The sequence below is a fragment of the Bemisia tabaci genome, chromosome 3 (genome assembly GCF_918797505.1).
Source record: "Bemisia tabaci chromosome 3, PGI_BMITA_v3".
Taxonomy (NCBI): domain Eukaryota; kingdom Metazoa; phylum Arthropoda; class Insecta; order Hemiptera; family Aleyrodidae; genus Bemisia; species Bemisia tabaci.
This window is the reverse complement of record NC_092795.1, coordinates 11,061,965-11,083,498: the sequence shown is the minus strand read 5'-3', so window position 1 is coordinate 11,083,498 and position 21,534 is coordinate 11,061,965. Positions and strand designations below refer to the sequence as shown.

The following is a 21,534-nucleotide window of genomic DNA, read 5'->3' as shown; positions in this document are numbered from 1 at the left end:
ATTGGATTCAGCTATCGATTTCTGTATCGAGTGCAAGGTTTTTTTCAAAACACTACTCTGCTTTCATTTCTCTGAATTTTGCCAATTTTTGGGTTTAGAATGATTCTTTAGGTTCATGCGCAGGGGCTATCGTTCTTTTTTTTGCTAAAAATTCAGAATCTGCCAAGATTTTTGACCTGATCAATGCGATATATCGCACACCAGTTCGACCACGTCACTTGAGCTTGACGAATCACCTTGATCTAAGTTCTTACAAAGTTTTAGAAGTTCAGTGAAAAATGCCTAAACTCTTTTGTTTATTGACTGAGCTTTTTCTATTTATTTTTCTGGGTGTTTTAATGTCCATTATAATTGAGGTCTCTGAAGAACATACAAAAGCATGTGAAGCGGTTTTCTCAAGCAAGCGATGTTGAGTTTTTGAATTCCAAGAGAAATCTGCTCAAAGTTGTTAATCGAATTCTAATGCTGTTTGAACCTAAAAAATTCAACTGAGAGGCATCAGAAACAAGAGATTTTTCTCCTGTGAAACGTTTTTTACAACATTCACAGTTGAGCAAGGATTAAAAGAATTTGGCGCATTGAAGAATGGCATCAGAATGGTATAGCTCAAGAGACGATTTTGAAATCAACATGCAGCAGGATATATTGCCGGCCTCAACACACCCCCGTGGAAAATTTTCAATTCGTAACATTGGTTTTTTGCTTTGGATTTATTAAATAATTTTTTTCGTAAACTCATTCAAATTACTCAACCACGAGACTTGAGTAATCATATATCGCGCGCTTTAAAGACAAGACGTGTTCGCCAACTGTGCAGAACTAAATTTTTCAGGGACATCTGGGGGCAACAATAAAATTAAGCAAGTCAACAGTATTCGTCCACCACAGGATATATGACTATCATAAATGGAAGTTGGTTGCTAATTTTTTTTTTGTTCGAGGAAAAATCCGGCAGGATTTTGTACACGTCAAAGTATAAAATCAAAAGTGCATCAATTGTAATGAACTTTCAACTTTCGAAGAGTAGAATAGGGAATTTTCCTATTTAACAACAAAGCCGCCTGTCTTTCCCGCCTTTCCCACCCGCCTCCCCCCCCTACACCCCTTCCCTTATCATCTAAAAACATTACAGTGGAAAGATTCTTTATCTTTGGAGTTTTCCTTCAAACTCCTTCAAGCTTTGTGTATTTCCGATATGTCCACGATGTTCCTCCGCAGTGCAGTTGTCGCAGAATCAATCGCTAAGCAGAATTGTGCTAAGGTATCACTCCAATCGCCCTCATTAATGCGAGAAATCTTGACCAAGCAGAAATTGAATGATCTTTTTCCATCCCTGACCACAGCCTCTTATCAGGGAGCTATAAATAGGTTATGATAATAACCTTCAGCAACACCTATCAATTTGTCCTTTGAGCTCCCGAAATTTAAACTTTAAAATCCACCCATCCCTTCTTTCTCCGTAAAGGAAGCACAAATAATTGTAACCTTGCTCATCAAATGCCTGAAAAAGTCATCAGCGTCCTAAACTGGAAGTGTCATTCGATGACACATTTTTTGACTTTATGCCAGTCAGGCGCCTCTCAAAGTTTCTAGTTCGCCTGGGTCTTTTCCCCTTTTGCTGTACCCTGTGAATTATAATCAGTCACTTTTAGCTTTGGTATGTAGGCTCTTTTCGCTGTACTGAATTTAATTCTGACGCACTTCTTGGGTCCCTAGGCTACACCTAATTTTGGAGATTTGATTATCATGGTTTATTTTCTCTAATGGAAAGAAAGTTTGATCAAAGGTGATTTTATCTGCCTTTTTCCCCTGTACTTATAGTCAGATTTTATTACAGAATTCATTCAGCTCCCCTCTCTACGCTCATCCGTCGGTGAGGTATCATCATTGACGATTAAGCTGAACAGACCATTGCATGTCACGCATAACACCATTGTTTCGTACTTGTCACATGATCTCCTTACAAATTAAACGCTACTGTTTAGAGAAAGTAGTAGGCGGCAAGTGTCATTGATGACCTTTCCATATGTTTACAATTTCAGCTTTTTAGTGGATTTTGATTAGCTTGAATTAACATCACTGAACATCCAAAATATTAATGCATTCTGCCGTTTTCCTCATTTCATATGTTACCCGAAGCAGAATGAAACTTTTCTACTTTCATTGTGTTGTTGCATATTGCACATTTTTTTTAAAAATTTTATCGGCACTACACAAATTATTTGATTAACTTAAAACTTTTTTGAAAACCGATTAGATAGCACTTAAGTACTTTCTTATTGTTCTCTACGCACTATGGCCATTTCAAGCGAGCAGGCCGCCCATCTTCAGGTGACTGCATTGGAATGGAAAGGTTCAAAAATCCGGCGTGATAGCCGCGCCAGTGCAGTTATTATCGCGGCTCTCGTCCTCTCGGTCAGCTAATTTCTTATTAGATGTTTTCAAAATGGCCATAGTGCGTAGAGAACAATAAGAAAGTAAGTGCTATATAATCGGTTTTCAAAAAAGTTTTAAGTTAATCAAATAATTTTCTACTTTCATATACACTGCCTCCAGTTCAAACATTACATTTTTGACTTGTACCTTGACAGAGGAAATTTTGTCGATCAAAAATTGATATCACTACCTTGACACCTTTTGGTCAAAGTAGGTATCACTGGTGCCATTTGCGCTCAAGTAATTTGTTGCCAAACTTGTTCAATTTTTTACGGAAAAACTAAGGAATAAAATTGCTACTTAATTTTACCGAATATTCCTTGTCATTTAGGTAAATTCCTGAAATAGTCATGAAAGCATGTACCCACAAAAGTTTTAAAGAAAAAATTAAAATAACATTGAGATGTCCAGCCATGTAGGGTCTTAATGTAATTAGTGTTTGTGATACTTTGGCTGGTAGAGACAACCTATTGATTATTTTCACTAGCAGTAATTTAAAGATATCATGTCTTGAAGTCTTTTCATATGTAACACTTTGATGATTTATTCCATACCTTTTTAATGATTCACTTTTTTGTAACAATGTGCAGCTGTTGGGAGGAGCTGTCCAAACCTTACCATGGAGCAGCCAACAAAAGCGAAATCTGAATGTCCACGAGCACATCAGTTTCAGCTTGCTGAAGGAGGCCGGCATTTCTGTGCCACGATTTGGGGTGGCTAAAGATGCTCAAGAAGCTGCCAAAATCGCCAAGGATCTTCAAGTGAAAGATATTGTCCTGAAAGCTCAAGTTTTAGCCGGTGGTCGAGGCAAAGGTCATTTTAAAGGTGGTCTCAAGGGAGGAGTAAAGATGGTTTACACGTGAGTCATTCATTTTGTTATTTAAGACATTGGCCCAGGTGGTTAATCTATTTCCTGCTAAAGCAATTGTAATCAGAAAATATAAATTTTTGCTCACGTCTTTGCATCAATTTAAATAGAAAGGAATCAAGATCAAACCGAGACAAAAAGGTTTAAGGTTTCAATCCTTCTTAAGACTCGGTGTTGGAGATGAAGCTTAGTGCCTATTTTTACGCTCAAAATATGTCTCCATGTGGCTCAGTTCCTTTCCTTTCTTTTTAATTCAGTCCAATTGAAAGGGCGACAGCTAGAATGGTTTCATTACATTGCAATGTTGAGAAATTTCGCCTGAAAATCTGTCTAATCAGATGGGTTGCAAATTTTAAATTGGAAATTTTTGTGGAATTTCTTTGTGATCTGAAAAAAAATTTGCTGAAATTTTCAATTGAAAGTAGGTATGCACCCATTAACAAATGAAGAAGTAAGCTTTTGAGTCAAAGTTGGCAACAGTGTAAAGCAATTACCTAAGTCTCTCTGACGGAAATCCTTTTTTCGTTATCAAAGAAAAATTACCTTTTATTTAACTTCTCTCTTTTGACCCGTCTTGCCATCTCATTCTGTGATGCTTTTTCGAGTGTTTTGATAATGCAGTTGGTGGCTGATAGAGATGCCTCTCTTCTCTGCCAGGTCCATCAAGAATACCTACTGATAACACTAATCTTTATTGTTTAAAAAGTTGGAAGGAATGGCTAAAATAATGCATTAAGATATGTTACCAAAGCTACAGATTCACAGACTTTGTTCAAGCAGATTGAAAGAGTAGCATATTAATTGTTTATACCTAATTTTAAAAGGACTAAATTTGGCGCCAGCTAAATTTTTTTTTGTTTTTTTTATGTTGTTTTTTTTTTGTTGTTTTTTTTTTTTTTTTTGTTTTTCTGATATGTCGTTTTTTAAGGTCTTCCGAGCCCTATAACATTTTTAAATCCAACTTTCTATGTGCCCATCTTGAGAAAAGCGGGTCTGAAAAGTGACTTCTTCAGCTCCTTATCTGCGTTTTCCAATGGAGTTGTGGCACTTTTGCCATGTGTGAGTGGACCCTCCAGTGCGTCAGTGGCGTGGCGTGCTTTGCGAATATCGATTGTTCTGCCATTTAAACCTATGGTAAAGAATCGATTATTAAGGCGTTCGCTGCGAACACCCTGTGTATCGATCCTTTTCCATAGGTTTAAATGGCATAACAATCGATGTAACGCAATTCATGCCACGCCACTGCAGTGCGTGCTCTTATCATTTTGAGGAATTTGATTCTTTTCATCTGTGTTGTTTCTGCAGCTTGCAAGGAAACAAAAGATCTCCTGAATCAGCAACAAGATGTTGCAACACTTCCACTGCATATTGCGTGTGAAAATGCTGAATTATGCTCAGGAGGCTGTAAAGAACATCATATCACAATTTAGTGGGTGCCAAATTTTTTTGTTTTGTGTGCGTGTGCCTTTACTATCCTGAAGACATATAAAGAGCACTGAATAATTTAACATGATCACCAAACATTTATAAAGTGGTGTGCATTCACACCAATTCATTATCACCAAATACTTGAAAAAGATGATCGTAGGCTTTAGTGCCCCTGCTTTACCTACTACGCTGTATCTTAGGAAGATTGAAACAGTGCAAGAATGCAGAAACTTTGCAACCTTGCAATTGGTCTTCTGCAAAGATCGGATGGCTCCGAAAACGCGTTTTAAAAATGAGTAGCAGAAGGTGGCATGGGCCAGTGTTTAGATCATGTGTTTTCCGCAAAATTATAGCTTAAATTGGGTTTTTCTGTATTTTCTTTAAAAATTGCAGTAAAAATTAATGTTTTTTGCAAAATCGCGACCATTTGTAATCAGTTAGCGAAGAGAAAGATCATATTTTTTTGGAAAAAATTTTGATAAAAAAGGGTTTTCAAAAGAAGAAAGCCAATTTTAAAAAAGAGAATGCTAGAAAATTCCTACATCCCTGAAACAGTGTATACTTTGAATCTGTATTTCTCTCTTTTTTTTTCGTGAATAAGACCTGAGGAAGCCAAGGAAACAGCCTCTCAAATGATTGGAGACTTTTTGATCACGAAGCAGACTGGAGAAAAGGGAAGGATTTGCAATGCGGTCATGGTAACGGAGAGAAAGTTCCCGCGAAGAGAATTCTACTTTGCAATCATGATGGAAAGAGCATTCAACGTAAGTTAGGAAATCAGTTTCTATGGAGGTTTAGATGAAGTAGAACAGTAGAATCGTCCTTACTCGATCTCACTCTCAACACATTCCCTGTCAAGTTGATCAAAGTGACTGCTTTCTCTGTTTGTTGCTTGTGGCCAAAATGTTCATTGACCAATGTTCTGGGGCATGTTTTCATCACTCCACCATGTGAGATAAAAAAAGGTTGTCACCCCAACGTCCCAAATCTTACTTTGTTCTGATGGTAGTTGTTTCAAGGAAGCTAATATTTTTGGCAAATATTGATTTGAACAACACTTTTCCATCATTTTATGTAATTTTTCCTCATTGGTGTCAATCAAATCATCAAAAAAATTGGAATTTTCTGCTCAAAACCATTTATACTGATTATTTTGGCTACACTGTCACAGTCTACCATAAGGAAGGACTTTTCATGTGTCACAATTACTAACTAGGTATTGATCAGTTTGAAAAAGGCAAAGTGGAAGGTAAAATACTTTTAAATTAATTAAGTTCTGAATTTTTCAACTTTTCAGTTGAAATGATAAATTTAAGATTAAAGAAATAGAAGTGAACAGTTCTTAGATCTTATCCTTTCAAGTGATCAGATTGCTGTCTGCACAAGGGTGGCTCATAATTTTTATTTTTCTAAATATCGGGGGTCCAAACATACTTTACTTTCACATAAATCAGTAAACTTTCATGTTAAATGCTTTTTTTTCTTTTTGCTGAGTGCGAATCAAAAAACTTGTTTAACACTTTTCTTTCCCAAAAATATTGCACACTTCAAAAGTTTTGAGGCATTGATGCTTTGTTATTGTTGTTTTGTCTCTCTCATGTTAATATGTATTAACATATTGAAAACTTTCAGGGCCCTGTCATAATTGCTTCCTCACAAGGAGGTGTCAACATTGAAGAAGTAGCAGCTGAGAATCCAGATGCCATTCTGTATGAGCCCATCAACATTTTCGAAGGTAACAACTCCTTCACTAAAGTCAGTCTGTTGCTTGCAAAATGAAGTCAAGGCTAATAAATAATTTCCCCATCCAAATGATTCCTCAGATGAAGTTAAAAAAATACCATGTGCAAAGTATACAATGAAGAAATCTGTAGTGATTCATAATTCAAAAGCTTCGAGTTCATGTATTTTAATGTTCCAATGTGTTTTGCGTTCTCTTTTTGCTCAGCATTTCAGACTCATTCATTTCTGCTCAGCAGCAAGAACGCTATTATTTTTCCACACTCTGCCTAACTCAACCGAGTTTGAAAAATTAGGATTTAAATACCTAATTGGTGGCATGTCTACTCATGATGAGTTTGTGGGTGGTGATGAATTATATAGAAAGCTACCATGCACAGTGGACTCTCGATAATTCGAACCTCAATAATTCGAAAACCTCGTTAATTCGAAGGAAAGTCTGTTTCCCTTGAAAATCTCTCAATAATTCGAAGAGAATCAATGTACTTTTCTCCCCTCGTTATTTCGAAATTTTTAAGCTGGCGTGGTCCTCTATAATTCGAAATTGCGACAAAAATTCTCTCTGTAATTCAAAGTGTGGGAAGTAAATATGGTCCTCCCTCTATAATTCAAAATAAGACGGTACATTCCCTCTACAATTCAAAGTCAACTGTTCATGTATCTGGGTGTCTGAAAGAGCTCATAGGATTGTCAACATGTAAACAAGTCCTGTGAGTCTTCCCGCGAAAAGCTTGATCAGCTGATTGAATATAAATAATTAATAACAACTTAGTGTAATTTTTACTTCCGTAAAGAAATAAACTGATATTTTTGGTTATTTTTGGCGTAAATCCGTCCATTTGCCTCTCTATATTCGAACCTCTCTTTTTCGGAATTTCTCCGCATGGAATCTCTTTAATTCGAACTCTCTTTATTTCGAAACCTCGCTAATTCGAATAAAAAGCTGATTCCCTTCAATTTCGAATTATCGAGAGTCCACTGTATAAGCTGAAAAGAAAAGCATATGATCCAATGGCTGTAATTATCATTCTTATGCCCGTAGGTATTAAGAAGGAGCAAGCATTGGCTGTTGCCGAGAAAGTAGGACTCGGTGACAAGAAAGAGCAAACAGCAGAGATGCTGCTTAAGCTGTACGATCTGTTCTTGAAGAAAGATGCCCTCCTGATTGAAGTGAACCCTTATGCTGAAGATGCCAGTGGAGATTGTAAGTTTTTATCTTCTTTATTCCGGTAGACAAGAAAAATTTACCGGTTTAATTGCATCAAGGTGATTTATGCAGTACTAAAGCTTAGGTCCTAAACCGATTACAAAGTGGACCACTGGTAAGCACTGTTATAAATTTACTTCAAACATTCTAGAAGAACTATTCATCATACATCTGTAGAAGGTATACGCACTGGTATAGCCAAACATTAGGGGGAGGTGGGGGGTTCAAAGGTGAATAATCCCTGAAAATGACGAAAAATGTCATTTTATCCAGAGAAAATCTTCCGGTCATTGTGTAAAGTCTTCGTTTTCAACTCAGACTCGGGCAACGCTCAAATACCCATTCATCCATTCTGGTTCAGCTCCACTCATTCCTTGAAGTTGTTGCTAAGGAAACAATTTGCCTCCAGGCAAGGTATAAATTAAAGAACTTCGCAGCATGAATCTGCTAATGATAGGTGTCCATCGGTGGTGGGGGCAAGTCTTAGACTCGACTGATGACAAAACAAAAGTAGATTTAGTTGCAGTTATGGAGGCGTCAAGTTATGAAAACTACATCAACCACGACCTGCTTAACAAAGCAGGTGGGAAAAGTTTTTTGCGAGTGTTTTGCTGGCTTTCTCAAAATCTAGGTGTGACCTGTCTACACTTGCGGATCGTTCGCGGATGCTTATGGTATTTACCTTGTAATCAGATGCTTGCATTGGACAAGTATTATGGATATTTTCAAGAGATTCAATTTAAAGATTGTACGAAGGAATGAATTATGTAAACAGGCCACAATATTAATATGAAAAAATTGAGATATACCATAGTATGATTAATACATGGGATGTTTTCTCACTTTAGAGTCTACTTCGCTCAAAGGGTATCCCGGGATAAGCATGTCAAAATGCCCTTGTGAATGGATTTTTATTTTAACCATTTTAAGTCATCAAGGGGGTCCTAAAACTTAGGTTTTGGGGGTTTTAGCCCCCCAACCCCCTCCGCCCCCCCTCAGACCCCCAAAAACAGCTTTTTTGGGCTATTTTTGACTATGCTAACGTCATTTCCTCGTAACTTTCGTAATTTTCGATAGAATTGAACCAAAATTTGTCAGAATCTACATCAATTAGCTTAGTTTGTGTAGAAAAAAATTCATTATCATCGGATAATATTTTAGCCCCTAAAAAATTCGTAAAAATTTTTGAAAAAATCATTTTTTTCCTTTTTTCGTGGCTAGGCGGCGTATGGAAACATGTACACAAACAAAAATTGTCTCTTTTCTTAATTTATACATCCAATAAGATACAGGAAAAATTTCGTGTTGATCGGAGTGGTGCGCCATACTTAAAAACGCAATTTTCTAACCTCAAAACGGCCTAAATGCCACCATTAGCCTCCTTTGATGACTAGGCGTGGAGAAATGTAGGGAGAAATATCCGGTTTTATCGTCTCACCTCTTAAGTGATCCACTTAAGTACCTTGAGTCAAAATTTCGAGTCGATCAGAGTGGTGCGCAACACCCAAGCACGCAATTTTCTAACCTCAAAACGCCGAAATTGCCCATTTCGGCACTCATTATCACTCCGTGTGAAAAAATAAGAAGAGATACATACGATATTATAGTCCTACCACATGAATTAGACACTTAAGTGCATTTACTCAAAATTTCGAGTCGATCAGAGTGGTGTGCATTAACCGAACGCGCCGATTTCTAACCTCAAAACGCCCAAAGTGCCCATTTCGGCACTCATTATCACTCCGTGTGAAAAAATAGAAGAGGTACATCCGATATTATTGTCCTACCTCATGAATTAGACACTTAAGTGCATTTACTCAAAATTTCGAGTCGATCAGAGTGGTGCGCAACAACCGAACGCGCCGATTTCTAACCTCAAAACGCCCAAATTGCCCATTTCGGCACCCATTAACACTCCGTGTGAAAAAATAAGAAGAGATACATTCCGATATTATTGTCCTTCCTCATAAATTAGGTACTTTAGTGCATTTAGTCAAAATTTCGTGTCGATCAGAGTGGTGCGCAACACCCAAGCACGCAATTTTCTAACCTCAAAACGGCCAAAATGCCTATTTCGGCACCCATTAACACTCCGTGTAAAATAAATAGAGGTGGGTACATTCGATTTTATAGTCCTACCTCATGAATTAAACACTTGAATACCTATAGTCAAAATTTCGTGTTGATCAGAGTGATGCGCAACACCCGAACACGCCGGTTTCTAACCTGAAACCTCCCAAAATTCTCATTTTGGCATTCATTATCACTGTATGTTAGCCAAGATCCCGCTTGAAAATTGCATGATGCACATTTCAAAGTTTATTATGGCACCCTGCCGCGTAGCAGACCCGGTCACTCAGGGAAACCTCGAAACTCCCAGGATATATATGACGGTAGGGAGGCTCGCTCATCCCCCACGAGGAAGCGTTTCCTCGTCCAAACTTCCATAATACGTAGCGATGCAATGAGTACTGGCAAATTCAAGTCAATAAATTAACAGGAGGTTATAGAAAGAATCCTAAAGTGAAAGGAAAAGACTTTTTCAGTAAAGAAACTTTGTTATGAGTGAAAGAAAAGGGTTTTTTTTTTTAAATATAATTAATATTCACAATTGTAGAGGTGACAAAATTATTACTTAAGGTAAGACATGATATACAAATCGGAAAATAAACAAAAATCAGTGGGAAGAAATAAAGACGAGTGATCAATGGTTTTAAGTTGCTCCATTTTGCTGGTGTCAATCGCAATTTTGCGTTTGAATTTACAGGATAGATTTTTTTTAAGAAGCAGGAGATAAATTTGACCTAATTTGGTGGGTATTTGGTATGATTTCTTCTTGGCAAAGAAGGTTCATTTTAACAGACTTTGTCAACAAACACTTGCTCATTACAATTTTTTTTGTTTACCTCTGAAACAATTTGTACGTATATTAGGTTAAAACAAAAACAAAAAACAAATTGAAGGTGTGTTTCTTTTTTTTTTTTGAAGTGGGTCAGACTTCACGTGGTGTGTCTGGGGATTCATGAAGGGAATCCCTCTGGGCGAGCTGAAGGGTATACTGAGGCCAATGCTAGACCACGGTAAATACGACTATAAATATAGTCGTATTTACCGTTTTATCTTAATTATATTTTTAAAAAAACCCGTTTCTTTCACTCATAACAAAGTTTCTTTACTAAAAAAGTGATTTCCTTTCACTTTAGGATTCTTTCTAACCTCTTGTTAATTTATTTACTTGAATTTGCCAGTACTCATTGCACCGCTACGTATTATGGAAGTTTGGAGGAAGGAACGCTTCTTCGTGGGGATGGGCGAGCCTCCTTACCGTCATATATATCCTGGGAGTTTAGAGGTTTCCCTCAGTGCTTGGGTGTTGTGCACCACTCTGATCGACACGAAATTTTGACTAAATGCACTTAAGTGCCTAATTTATGAGGTAGGACAATAATATCGGAATGTATCTCTTCTTATTTTTTCACACGGAGTGATAATGAGTGCCGAAATGGGCACTTTGGGCGTTTTGAGGTTAGAAATCGGCGCGTTCGGTTAATGCGCACCACTCTGATCGACTCGAAATTTTGAGTAAATGCACTTAAGTGTCTAATTCATGTGGTAGGACTATAGTATCGTATGTATCTCTTCTTATTTTTTCACACGGAGTGATAATGAGTGCCGAAATGGGCAATTTCGGCGTTTTGAGGTTAGAAAATTGCGTTTTTAAGTATGGCGCACCACTCCGATCAACACGAAATTTTTCCTGTATCTTATTGGATGTATAAATTAAGGAAAAGAGACAATTTTTGTTTGTGTACATGTTTCCATACGCCGCCTAGCCACGAAAAAAGGAAAAAAAAATGATTTTTTCAAAAATTTTACGAATTTTTTTAGGGGCTAAAATATTATCCGATGATAATGAATTTTTTTCTACACAAACTAAGCTAATTGATGTAGATTCTGACAAATTTTGGTTCAATTCTATCGAAAATTACGAAAGTTACGAGGAAATGACGTTAGCATAGTCAAAAATAGCCCAAAAAAGCTGTTTTTTGGGGGTCTGAGGGGGGCGGAGGGGGTTGGGGGGCTAAAACCCCCCAAAACCTAAGTTTTAGGACCCCTTGATGACTTAAAATGGTTAAAATAAAAATCCATTCACAAGGGCATTTTGACATCCTTATCCCGGGATACCCTTTTCTCGAAAAAAATCATAGAAAGCACTGAGAATCCAGCTCATCATTTTCTTTCTTATAACTTTTACTATTTATTGAATGGATATAAATCAAGATGTTCTTTTTACTTTGGAACTGTTCAACTGATGGTTTTTTTTCTTTTAAATTATTAACACAAGGAGGAATTGATGGAATAACATTTTGTTGCAGACTATTGCCTTGATGCAAAAATGAGATTTGATGACAATGCAGACTTCAGGCAAAAAGATTTGTTTGCCCTTCGAGATTGGACCCAGGAAGATCCCAAGGAGGTTGAAGCCTCAAAATATCAACTGAACTACATTGCTCTTGATGGTAACATAGCTCTAAAAGTTTTTCTCTTTCTCATAATAATCATCAAACTCAATTACACCAAAGAGATTACAGTTCAACGCACTATTGGTTTAGATAGAGTGTTGGGTACTTTGCTGACAAGCGTTAAGATTCAGCATAAAACTGTAATTTTCAACTTTTCCACATTTGGATAATTTGCTCAACAGATGGTGTTAAGTTCGCCTGCCTCTGTGGCCGCATGCCCTAACTTAGAACTGGTTTTAACAACCTCCCAGAGCTTGAAAGCAGAAAATCAGGAGACTGCACTGCTTTTAGACCCAATCAGACCCAAAACGCATCTACAGTTGCTTTCCTGAAGGGTCGTAACTAGTGTCGCACCTAGCAATGTAGTCGTTTTTGGGGAAATTGTGCTTGAATGAGATTTTTCTGTTAACAATGAGAATTTTATTTTTACACTGAATTTTAATGCACGTTGGCAAAATTACCAACTTTCTATTTTAATTACTCAACATGAAAGCATGGCCGTAAGAAGGGTACTGATTTAAAGTTTCAAGCAATTTTTTCCGAAAACCTGTTTTTTACCAGACTTCACCCAAAAAATGTTGAATGGCTCAAAGAATCTATAAAAAGTGGAAAAAGTCAAGTTTATACTTGTTGAGATGAAGGTTGTGTATCTTAAGGTGAATCCAGGCTTCGAACTTCGCGATTTGGCCACCTTGTCGCGCTTCTCAAAATAGTCGTATATATTTGCCAAAATAATAAAAACTGTGATACTTATTCAAGATTGGAGATCCAGGGGATGTAGCAACATACTTGAGGAACACTCAATGAAAAAATCTTCTCAAAATTCCTAAAAATAAAGTCGTGATTACGGCGGAAAGTAATCCCCATTGCGGCAATGGGAGAGAGAGAGAGACAGAACATGAGGGACTTGGTTGCGCGCTCGGCCGCCGCCGCTGAGCTGAAAGTTTCAGCCGTATCAACTCTGCGCTTGTAATTCTAATTGCCAATAGTTTTGGCTCAAAAAATCTACCAAAAAATAATCTATATCTTGTGGATCTGCTTCTTGTAATTTGAGGAATATTATTTCAGTAATCTTCGAAGGAAAGTGAAATCCTCAGTGGTGACTAGTGGCGCTGTCGCCAATCTTGAATTATCCCTAATGGAACCCTTAATTCACCTTAAATACATTGTGTTTAAAAATGTAAAACGATCTTAAGGATGATCCTTAAAATTTTCTCGTAATTGCTTGTTGAGAATTGAAAATTGCAGAAAAGTGTCAGATGATACATTTTTCAATACATTTTTCAGAATTATCTATGGTAATTGATGTATGGTGTACGACAAGAGACACTGCCAACTTAACAGATGTTGTTTAAGTCGAAAACACCACGCCATCGTTGAGCACATCAGTAATGTCCAAAATCTATTTTAAAGGTAAAATTAGGGCTGTCCTTATGGTTCATTTCCAATTTACCATTTCTGAGGACATTTATTTTTCATTTGCCAGCAATTGAGTTTGTCCAGAAAGGGACGGATAAGAAAATCTAACTGAGTGAACGTACAATCTTCCTAACTGTTCCATACTTATGATCTCAGTAGTTCTTGATCGTTTGTTTTCTCCATATTTCTCTATGTCGCAAATAAAATTCCTCAAAATGACTAAAATCATAAGTAAAAAAAAAAATCATAACAGTTGTGAGATTGTTCTTTCATTTAGGTCAGATTTTTTCACTCTCACTATACATATGCAAAACTCATTGCCTGCAGCTAAGAAAAATATGTCCACAGAAATGGTAAATTTGATAATACATAATTTAAAATACGCGCATCATGTGCTAAGCAGTGGATTTCTGACATCTTGGACATTTCTGATATGCCCAACATTGTATTTGTGTGATTTTACCCGAAAGATTATACCGAAAAGTCAGTTCAGTTTGCTGTATCCCTTGCAAGTAGCAGACCCAAAAGCGGGCCAATTTTGGCTCTTTGTGCAAGGCTCTTTGAGTGATAAACTGTTCATTGTGTGCTCAGTTGACCTGTGTGCGTATGATCTTGACAAAGGAATGTTTTGACAAATTTTAGGTTGAATAGTGCGAGCAATAAAATAAAATGGGATTAAAATGGTTGCCACTGTTGGAGAATACTGGGATAGCGGGTAAATGTCAGGGAATTTTATTAAGTCAGAAAAAACCTTCAAATGTCAGGGATAGTGATGAAAGTGTCTGGGAAAAATTGTTATGTCACCTTTATTTGCTTTCCAAAGTGGGTTTGACTTTTCTAATAACAGATTTTGCGTGGATAATATTTCAAATAAGGTCTTTTCAATCATCTGGCATATCTGTAATTGTAACGGAATTTCGCCAAAATATGTACTGGAAATCAGAGAAATTTCATGGTATTTCATTTCCTAAACTCTGTGGTGACCCTGGATTAAGGAGATTCCTAAACAGCAAGTAAAAGGAATAAGGAATGTACTGCATGTGTACAAGGAGCGAGACATGTTTAGAAATGATGAGCTTGAAGTATTGGCAATCTTTTTAGTATCATACTGAGGCCTAAACCGAAATAACCACGAGCGGTCCAAGTGCAAAGCTGCAGGATGAAGTGAAGCGCATTTGGAAACTATAGTTTTTTTTTTTAATATTTTGAGCTAGTTAGAGTTCTTAATATTTTGACTAGCTCTTCTCTAATACACAAATTGTATTCCCAGGTGATATTGGATGTATGGTGAATGGTGCTGGTTTGGCAATGGCAACGATGGATATCATCAAACTCCATGGTGGAAACCCAGCCAACTTCTTGGATGTTGGTGGTGGCGCAACTGCAACGCAGGTCAAAGAAGCTTTCAAAATCATCACAACAGATCCTAAAGTAAGGAGCTTAGCGTTTGAATTCCATTCTTCCTAAATATTTTGAGCTTTTATGAGGTCTGAAATAAAAGATTTTGATCAAAATGGGTCAGTTGCTCTGGAGATGGTAATGTTTTTGGTGGTTGATTCTCGTAGGTAAGCAAAAAATTAAGAGACTGGTTGAAAAACAAGGTTTCTACCCTGTGTATGATATGTAGAGACCCCAGAAATTCGTTCGTGCGATTTTATGCTAATTTTCAGAAAGTCATTTGTAAACACTTAGACGAAGCTCAGAGGCATCATGGAGTTCCGTTTATTTCGAAAATGTAATCGAAAATTTCGGCATTTAACGCGAATTCGCCAGTTTACACCACGAATTCGCGAAATTTAGACGTAATTTGCGCTGTTGCTGGAAAATTTGCGGAAAAATTATCTTTATTGTTTTCGGAGCGGCCGAACAGTCCAGTGGGCGGGACGCGGGAAACTTCGGTTTCCGTTGTCGACCAATGGTATATTTGTGCTTCATTTCGCTGTAAACCACTTCCACTACCAACCACTTTTTTCAAATTTAAAATAAGAGATGAAAAGAAAACACATATTTTTAGAAAGAACTTGGCAGTTACTAGCGAGAATTTTGAGATTTTTAGCCAGAATTTGGGTCATTATAAATCACGAGAAAATGGGGTCTCTAAATAGGAGATGTCACAATTTTGGAAAACATGGTGGAATTTCCACCGCCTTTTCATGAAAGGATATTTTTGTTATTATTTTACCAAAATTGGATGGATCTCGTAACTTTTTGAAGATTATTAAGATTCAACAATCCGATCAATACTCTACCATAGCTAATCACCCTGTAATGCATTTGAATTTCTCATTAATTCTAGACAATGAACTTGTTTAGTAATTTTCAACTCCTGCTTTTTTGGAAACTAGAGATAGTGCCTAATTCACAGAAATTTTTCCTTTTTTTTTTTTTTTTTTTGAAAAATGTTAAGCCCGAATAAAGAGCTCAAAGTTCAGTATTTTGAGCTTCCATTTAAACGCGCCTTGCCTAGTCATCCAAGATGGCGGCTGCGGAAGTCCGCCAGAGAATGGCCACCCTGTTGATCTGGCCATGTGGTCGCGGCTAGTTACCTTACCTTCTTAGTCGATGGTTAACAATGTTTTGGGAGTTTCCTTGTGGGCACAAACCAAAGATTGAGATACTTGTTTGGCTCATTACGTCACCCGAAGATCATCATCTATCCAGTAGGTAAATCAATAGCCGAAAAAAGGGTGATGACTGTTGCCCCCTTAAAATTTTTCATAAGGAAATGTTGAATCCCTGAACAAAAAAAACCTTCCAATTGTCTCCAAGAGGCCAGAGGAGGGTCTCTTGTCCATTCTTCGACAGGCTTCCGCGGCTGCCATCTTGGATGATTTGGCGAAGCACTCAAAATTGGAGCTCAAAATTCCTAACTTTGAGCTCGTTTTTCGTGGCTTGATACTCTGAGAAAAAAATTGGGAAAATTCCTGTGAACTATGTGCACTCTCCAGTTTTCAAAAATGTCGGAATTAAATGTCACAGTAAGTTGTAATTTTTTAGCTAATGCGCGTTAAAAATCCAGACAACTGGAAATCTCAATACAGAGGGAAATTCCCTCTGTATTGAGATTTCCAGTTTTCTGAATTTTTAATGCACTTCGGCTAAAAAATCGCAACTTACTGTCTTACGACTAGTGCGTCTACTGCTATCAGTTTATGAATTAAATATTACTGAACATGTTCACTTTAAGTATATTTACTATTATAAAATTTATTAAAGAAAGATTAACCAGAACCATTTCCAGTTAATTTTCTATTTACTCTATTCTGTTTCTTTTTTTCGAATTCAACTGTGTTCGGTTTATTCGTGCTTAGAGCTTATTAGATGTGTATCATGAAAACTGAAGACTTAAATTTTTTAAAGACTTAGTTAGCCGCACATGCAATTCATCAATATTCTGACTTTGAGGCAAATTATTATTTGGTAGTGCATTTCTTTATTTCCATTTATTTTTACCCTGGATATTTTATTCCTATCATTGAAGGACTTGGAATGTTAATTAATTTGTGCAAGAAAAAGTATGAATTATCTATTCATACATTTTATTTTAATTTAGCTTCCTTTTAAATTCGACTAAACGGAATTTTTCCTTTTACATATATGTACCTCACTAACGCCTCGAATTTCCTCCTTTTTTTGGGGGAGGTATCCATAGTATTTTATTTCTCTCCTGTATCTCCAGTTTGTTCGTATTACCTTTTCATGGATCAAATCTACAAAAAGTATAGTACCTATAGGTATCATTTTGAACTTTAATTAAAAACTGGTCATAGAAAATTGGGCTGCCTTTTTTTAAAGTAGGAAGAACAAACAGATTTTAAAGCGATACAAAGAAATCATGCTTTTTTCCTCTAAAAATATCTAACTCAGCCTGATTGTATATTTATGAGGAAGGCTTGTAAGAAGGGCGTAGAAACCACGAAGATATGTACCATCATGCTGACACCTTTTCTGAGATTAGCCATTCATTCATAAAACTGATTTTGTGATTCTAGGTTTGTGCAATCATGGTCAACATATTTGGAGGTATCATGAGGTGTGATGTCATTGCGGAAGGTATTATTGCAGCCGTCAAGGAATTAGACATGAAACTGCCAATCATTTGTAGATTACAGGTTTGTACTTCATGTTGTTTATGCACTACCATGATTTGATGTCTGGTGATCAAAGCCTTTGAGATTTATATGTTTCTTTTACCGTATGTAAATTTTAACCACTGTCAATATCCCATGTAGCTTCTTATCTCGTTTTTACTCCTCATTATGTTCCATTTGAACCGTGAAGTCGAATCTTAATTTTATCATTAGCTTATTTATACACACACGGAAAAAAGTAAATTACTGTTCTAACAATTTTGTAGTTAAAAATAGTGACTACAATGTTTCAATGCAGATTTTACAACAAAAAAATGCCACTCTAACAATAACAAAAGGCTACTTTAACTACCCCCCGCGGTTAATTAGCTTTCCACTATTGTAAAATGTACATTTGAAACATTGCAGTCACTTTTTTTAACAATTGAATTGTTCAATCACCAATCCATTTTTTTTTGGTGCATAGTCTTATAGTGATAAGTTCATTACAAACTACATATCGATGGTGAAATTGTAGAAATGCGTATCTCGATTTACGGCATTGCAGACTTCCTATAATACTTTATTTTCTACATGAAAAACTACTGAACGTCATTTTTTAAAAATTGCAGTGATTTTTCTCCTTTTTAAGAAAAATATTCTGTGAAAAATTCAGGCCATGATGTTGGTTTGCTCTCCCTTTAAAATATAAAATAGGGGAGATTTTAATGCACCGCAACCGCTGTTAGCATTTTTGCAGTTTTTCGGTTCATATGGTCTTTGTGGGAGAAGTCTAACGGAAAATAGGAGACCCTCTTGGATAACAATTTGAACTCAGTATTTTCAGCCTTATTTTTCATTCTTTTCTCTGTTTTTGCTTTCAGGGAACAAATGTTGATGATGCTAAGGTATTGATCGCCTCCTCTGGAATGAAGATTCTGCCCGTGGACAATCTAGATGAAGCAGCCCGCCTGGCAGTCAAGCTGTCAAGCATTGTTGGTCTTGCGCGGTCCGCCCACTTGGATGTCAACTTTGAAATGCCAATCTAAATTCCTTCAAATTCGTCGGAGAATGGTATGTTGATCCTAGACTTGTCATCTAACAGTAGACAGCATCAACTATATGGTTATTCAATTTTTTCACCTTTAAAATATCAGTTCCTAAGCACTTTGTTAGTTTTTTGTACTTGTTTTCAATTGTTTACCTGAAAATATTGCCACCGCTATTGATCGTACCGCTTTTTATATGTATTTTTCTTTACTCATCAATACTCTATTTACAGTTTGATATGTCGGCTCTCTAACTTTAGTTAAACAAAAATTATTTACTGAGAATTTTTGACTGGACTGAGAAACGTTCATTCCTTGGGTTTAAATCAATGTTACAGATCACAGTGAAATATGTAGGAAAATTTGGTATAATTTTTTGTATGTTAACAGATTTTTTCCCCCAACTCAATTTTCTCCCTGTATTTAACATCTTTTTTTATTCATGATAAAGGCCTTTTTCATATTGCACCATGTATTTATAGAAGTTATGAAAACATTTTTGGTTAGTAACCATTGGCTTATGACTTAACAATTTCACTTCAGTCTAGAGTTGCTAAAAATAGATAAAATACATAGTTTTCAATTTAATGAGGAGAGAGATATGCCTCTGTGTACATCTACAATATCGTCCTTCAGCAGCTAATATTTCTGTGAATATGATACAAAAATATTTTAAAATTTATCAAGAAATCTCAAATAAGGGAATCCCCAAGGTTTTTATTTTGTTTACTATTTCTTTTTCCCACTGGAACAGAAGAAGAAAAGAAAAATCATCGGTGGTTAAATTAGTCACAGATAATCAAAAGTTACCAAACAGGATGAGAAAAGATGGAATGGTATTTTAAAGGTTAAAAAGAAATGTTGTCTTGGTTAAAGAAAGGAGGGAATTTTATGGATACTTTTTTCCTCCTAAGTACCAAAGCCACTTTTGTAATTAATTTTTGTGATTTATGGTTTATTTAAGTTATTCTGTTACATTTTTTTTTTATTTTTACGCTCATGACTTCACTCTTTAAAAAAAAGAAACAGATACACAAAGATTACAGATAAAAAAAGTTTAAAATGCTCTCAAAATCAGTCCTAAACCCAGAATAACAATGATTGATGTCCCCTCTTAAACATTCAAGCAACTAATTCCAAGATAAATCACGAACACCAATTTCTTGCCAAAGAGTTTTTCACTAAAATCTTATGATTCTTACTATCCGTTGCATGAAACTTTCTTAAGAAGTAACTAATCTTGTTTTCTGTTCCCCAATGATATGTCATACTTTTAATGTCTCAAAATAATCAATTTTTATACTTTTCGCAGTTTCTGAGCTGGACATGTGTACCAGGAAAATGAAGCTGCATATGATTTTTGCTCTCTGCCTTGTACATTGCTTGATTTTGTAATTATCCTTGAGCTGATCTATTGTAGGGGGGTTTTAGTCTCAGAGTATTTTAACTGAATTGAAAGTTGGATCCAAAGAACAAGGTGGAAAAGAAGTGCGGAGGTGTTGGTACAACAGGTTTTTTCCATTTTTACATTGCTTCAAAAGCAATAATTAGCAATGGTTTTGAATGATATTAAAGCAAAGCTGCGATGTATTTTTTCATTCAATCCTTACTTCAGGATTCACCAAGATATTGTAGTGAACTTGTACCGTATTCACAACCAACCAACCTGTTATACCTTAAATTCTATATTATTGAAGTTCGAATGTATTGTAAATTTTTGTAAATTTTTGCCTTTAATTTTTACTTAATTTGTAAATTTTAACCCACGAAGATGATCGAGTTCCTGAGTTAAATTTTTGGCTGCTTAGTGGTTGCTGCTGCAGCGAAATTATTCTTTGGAGGGTTTGCCTCAACTGATGGGACAAAAGTTGCGAAATAAATCATCATGCCATGACAGCCTTACAGTAACTAGCAAATTTTTGTGAGGTGAAGTCCACATTTCTCGTGTACCTTATTTCGCTGGTTTTCATTGCGCTAACACAAACAGGTGATTAAGAAAAGAGGCACCATGGGGAAATTTTTTTAAAGCCTTTACGTAAAATTGCGTTGCAGAAATGGACAGTGTTCCTTGTCCTTCCAAAAATTAATGTTTTCCTACCTCTGTGCCGCTCTTTGGTTTTTCTGCCTCCTGAGTGATTAAATCTTAAGATTTGTATTCAGGAAAATACATTGTTCAACTTCTGTCCCCTCAGCTATTAATAAACCTCAAGTAGCATCATTAGTCATTGATTTGAGCTCAAGAAGTACTTTCGTCCGATTAGTGGAATTGCTGGATGGCATGTATGAGATAAAAAAGCTTTCTACTATTATGCGTTAAACAATATATTTATTTGCTTGTAAATATTTCTCAGTATTATTATAGTAACATCGCGCCATCAATGTTATTAGCCTCCATTTGATTTCCTCTCTTTATACTTTGGCTCAGCAATAATTAATTTTCTCTGTTCATCATTTTATTGTCTAAGACAACAGTCTTCAAGAGTCAGGAAGTAAGAGTAACCTACAGGCAAATTGAATGTTCAAATTCTGGAAATGGCGTACACTGACCTTTAATTACTCTTTTTTGTTTAAACTGAGTATTACTTTGTTTTAATTTTCTATCCCTCCTCAAGTTTTGTATTCCAAGGTATTACTGAAAGGATAAATGAGAAATCTGAAGGTGGCCGTCTCGTTACTTTTGAACACTATTGTGATACGTTGTAACAACTCAAAGGAATAAATTATAATTGTTACTGTTTAAAATGTCTACTTATTCAACCATTCAAACACAAAAGGCCCCGAAAGTGTTCCTGTT

General features: G+C 36.2%; 1 protein-coding gene across 2 annotated transcripts; it reads left to right on the top strand.

Annotated features, from left to right (window-relative positions):
- Window positions 1-1,094: 1,094 nt before the first annotated feature.
- On the top strand, window positions 1,095-21,482 carry ScsbetaA (Succinyl-coenzyme A synthetase beta subunit, ADP-forming). 2 transcript variants are annotated; one of them, XM_019061962.2, is made up of 10 exons: window positions 1,095-1,261; window positions 3,027-3,295; window positions 5,334-5,496; window positions 6,365-6,467; window positions 7,515-7,676; window positions 12,056-12,199; window positions 14,892-15,052; window positions 17,614-17,733; window positions 18,576-18,765; window positions 20,053-21,482. In XM_019061962.2, exons 1-9 carry the CDS (start codon window positions 1,196-1,198, stop codon window positions 18,738-18,740), a joined length of 1,353 nt encoding a protein of 450 aa, XP_018917507.1. In that variant the 5' UTR covers window positions 1,095-1,195; the 3' UTR covers window positions 18,741-18,765; window positions 20,053-21,482. The 2 variants fall into 2 exon arrangements, with proteins under 2 accessions (XP_018917507.1, XP_018917506.1); XM_019061961.2 differs by having other exon boundaries at window positions 18,576-21,482.
- The last annotated feature ends 52 nt before the right edge of the window (window positions 21,483-21,534 follow it).

Excerpts from the sequence above, each read along its gene's own strand:
- ScsbetaA (XM_019061962.2), top strand. The coding sequence starts at position 1,196 with ATGTCCACGATGTTCCTCCGCAGTGCAGTTGTCGCAGAATCAATCGCT. Across the intron at positions 5,497-6,364 it reads TGATGGAAAGAGCATTCAAC|GGCCCTGTCATAATTGCTTC; the intron begins GTAAGTTAGGAA and ends GAAAACTTTCAG. Across the intron at positions 6,468-7,514 it reads GCCCATCAACATTTTCGAAG|GTATTAAGAAGGAGCAAGCA; the intron begins GTAACAACTCCT and ends TTATGCCCGTAG.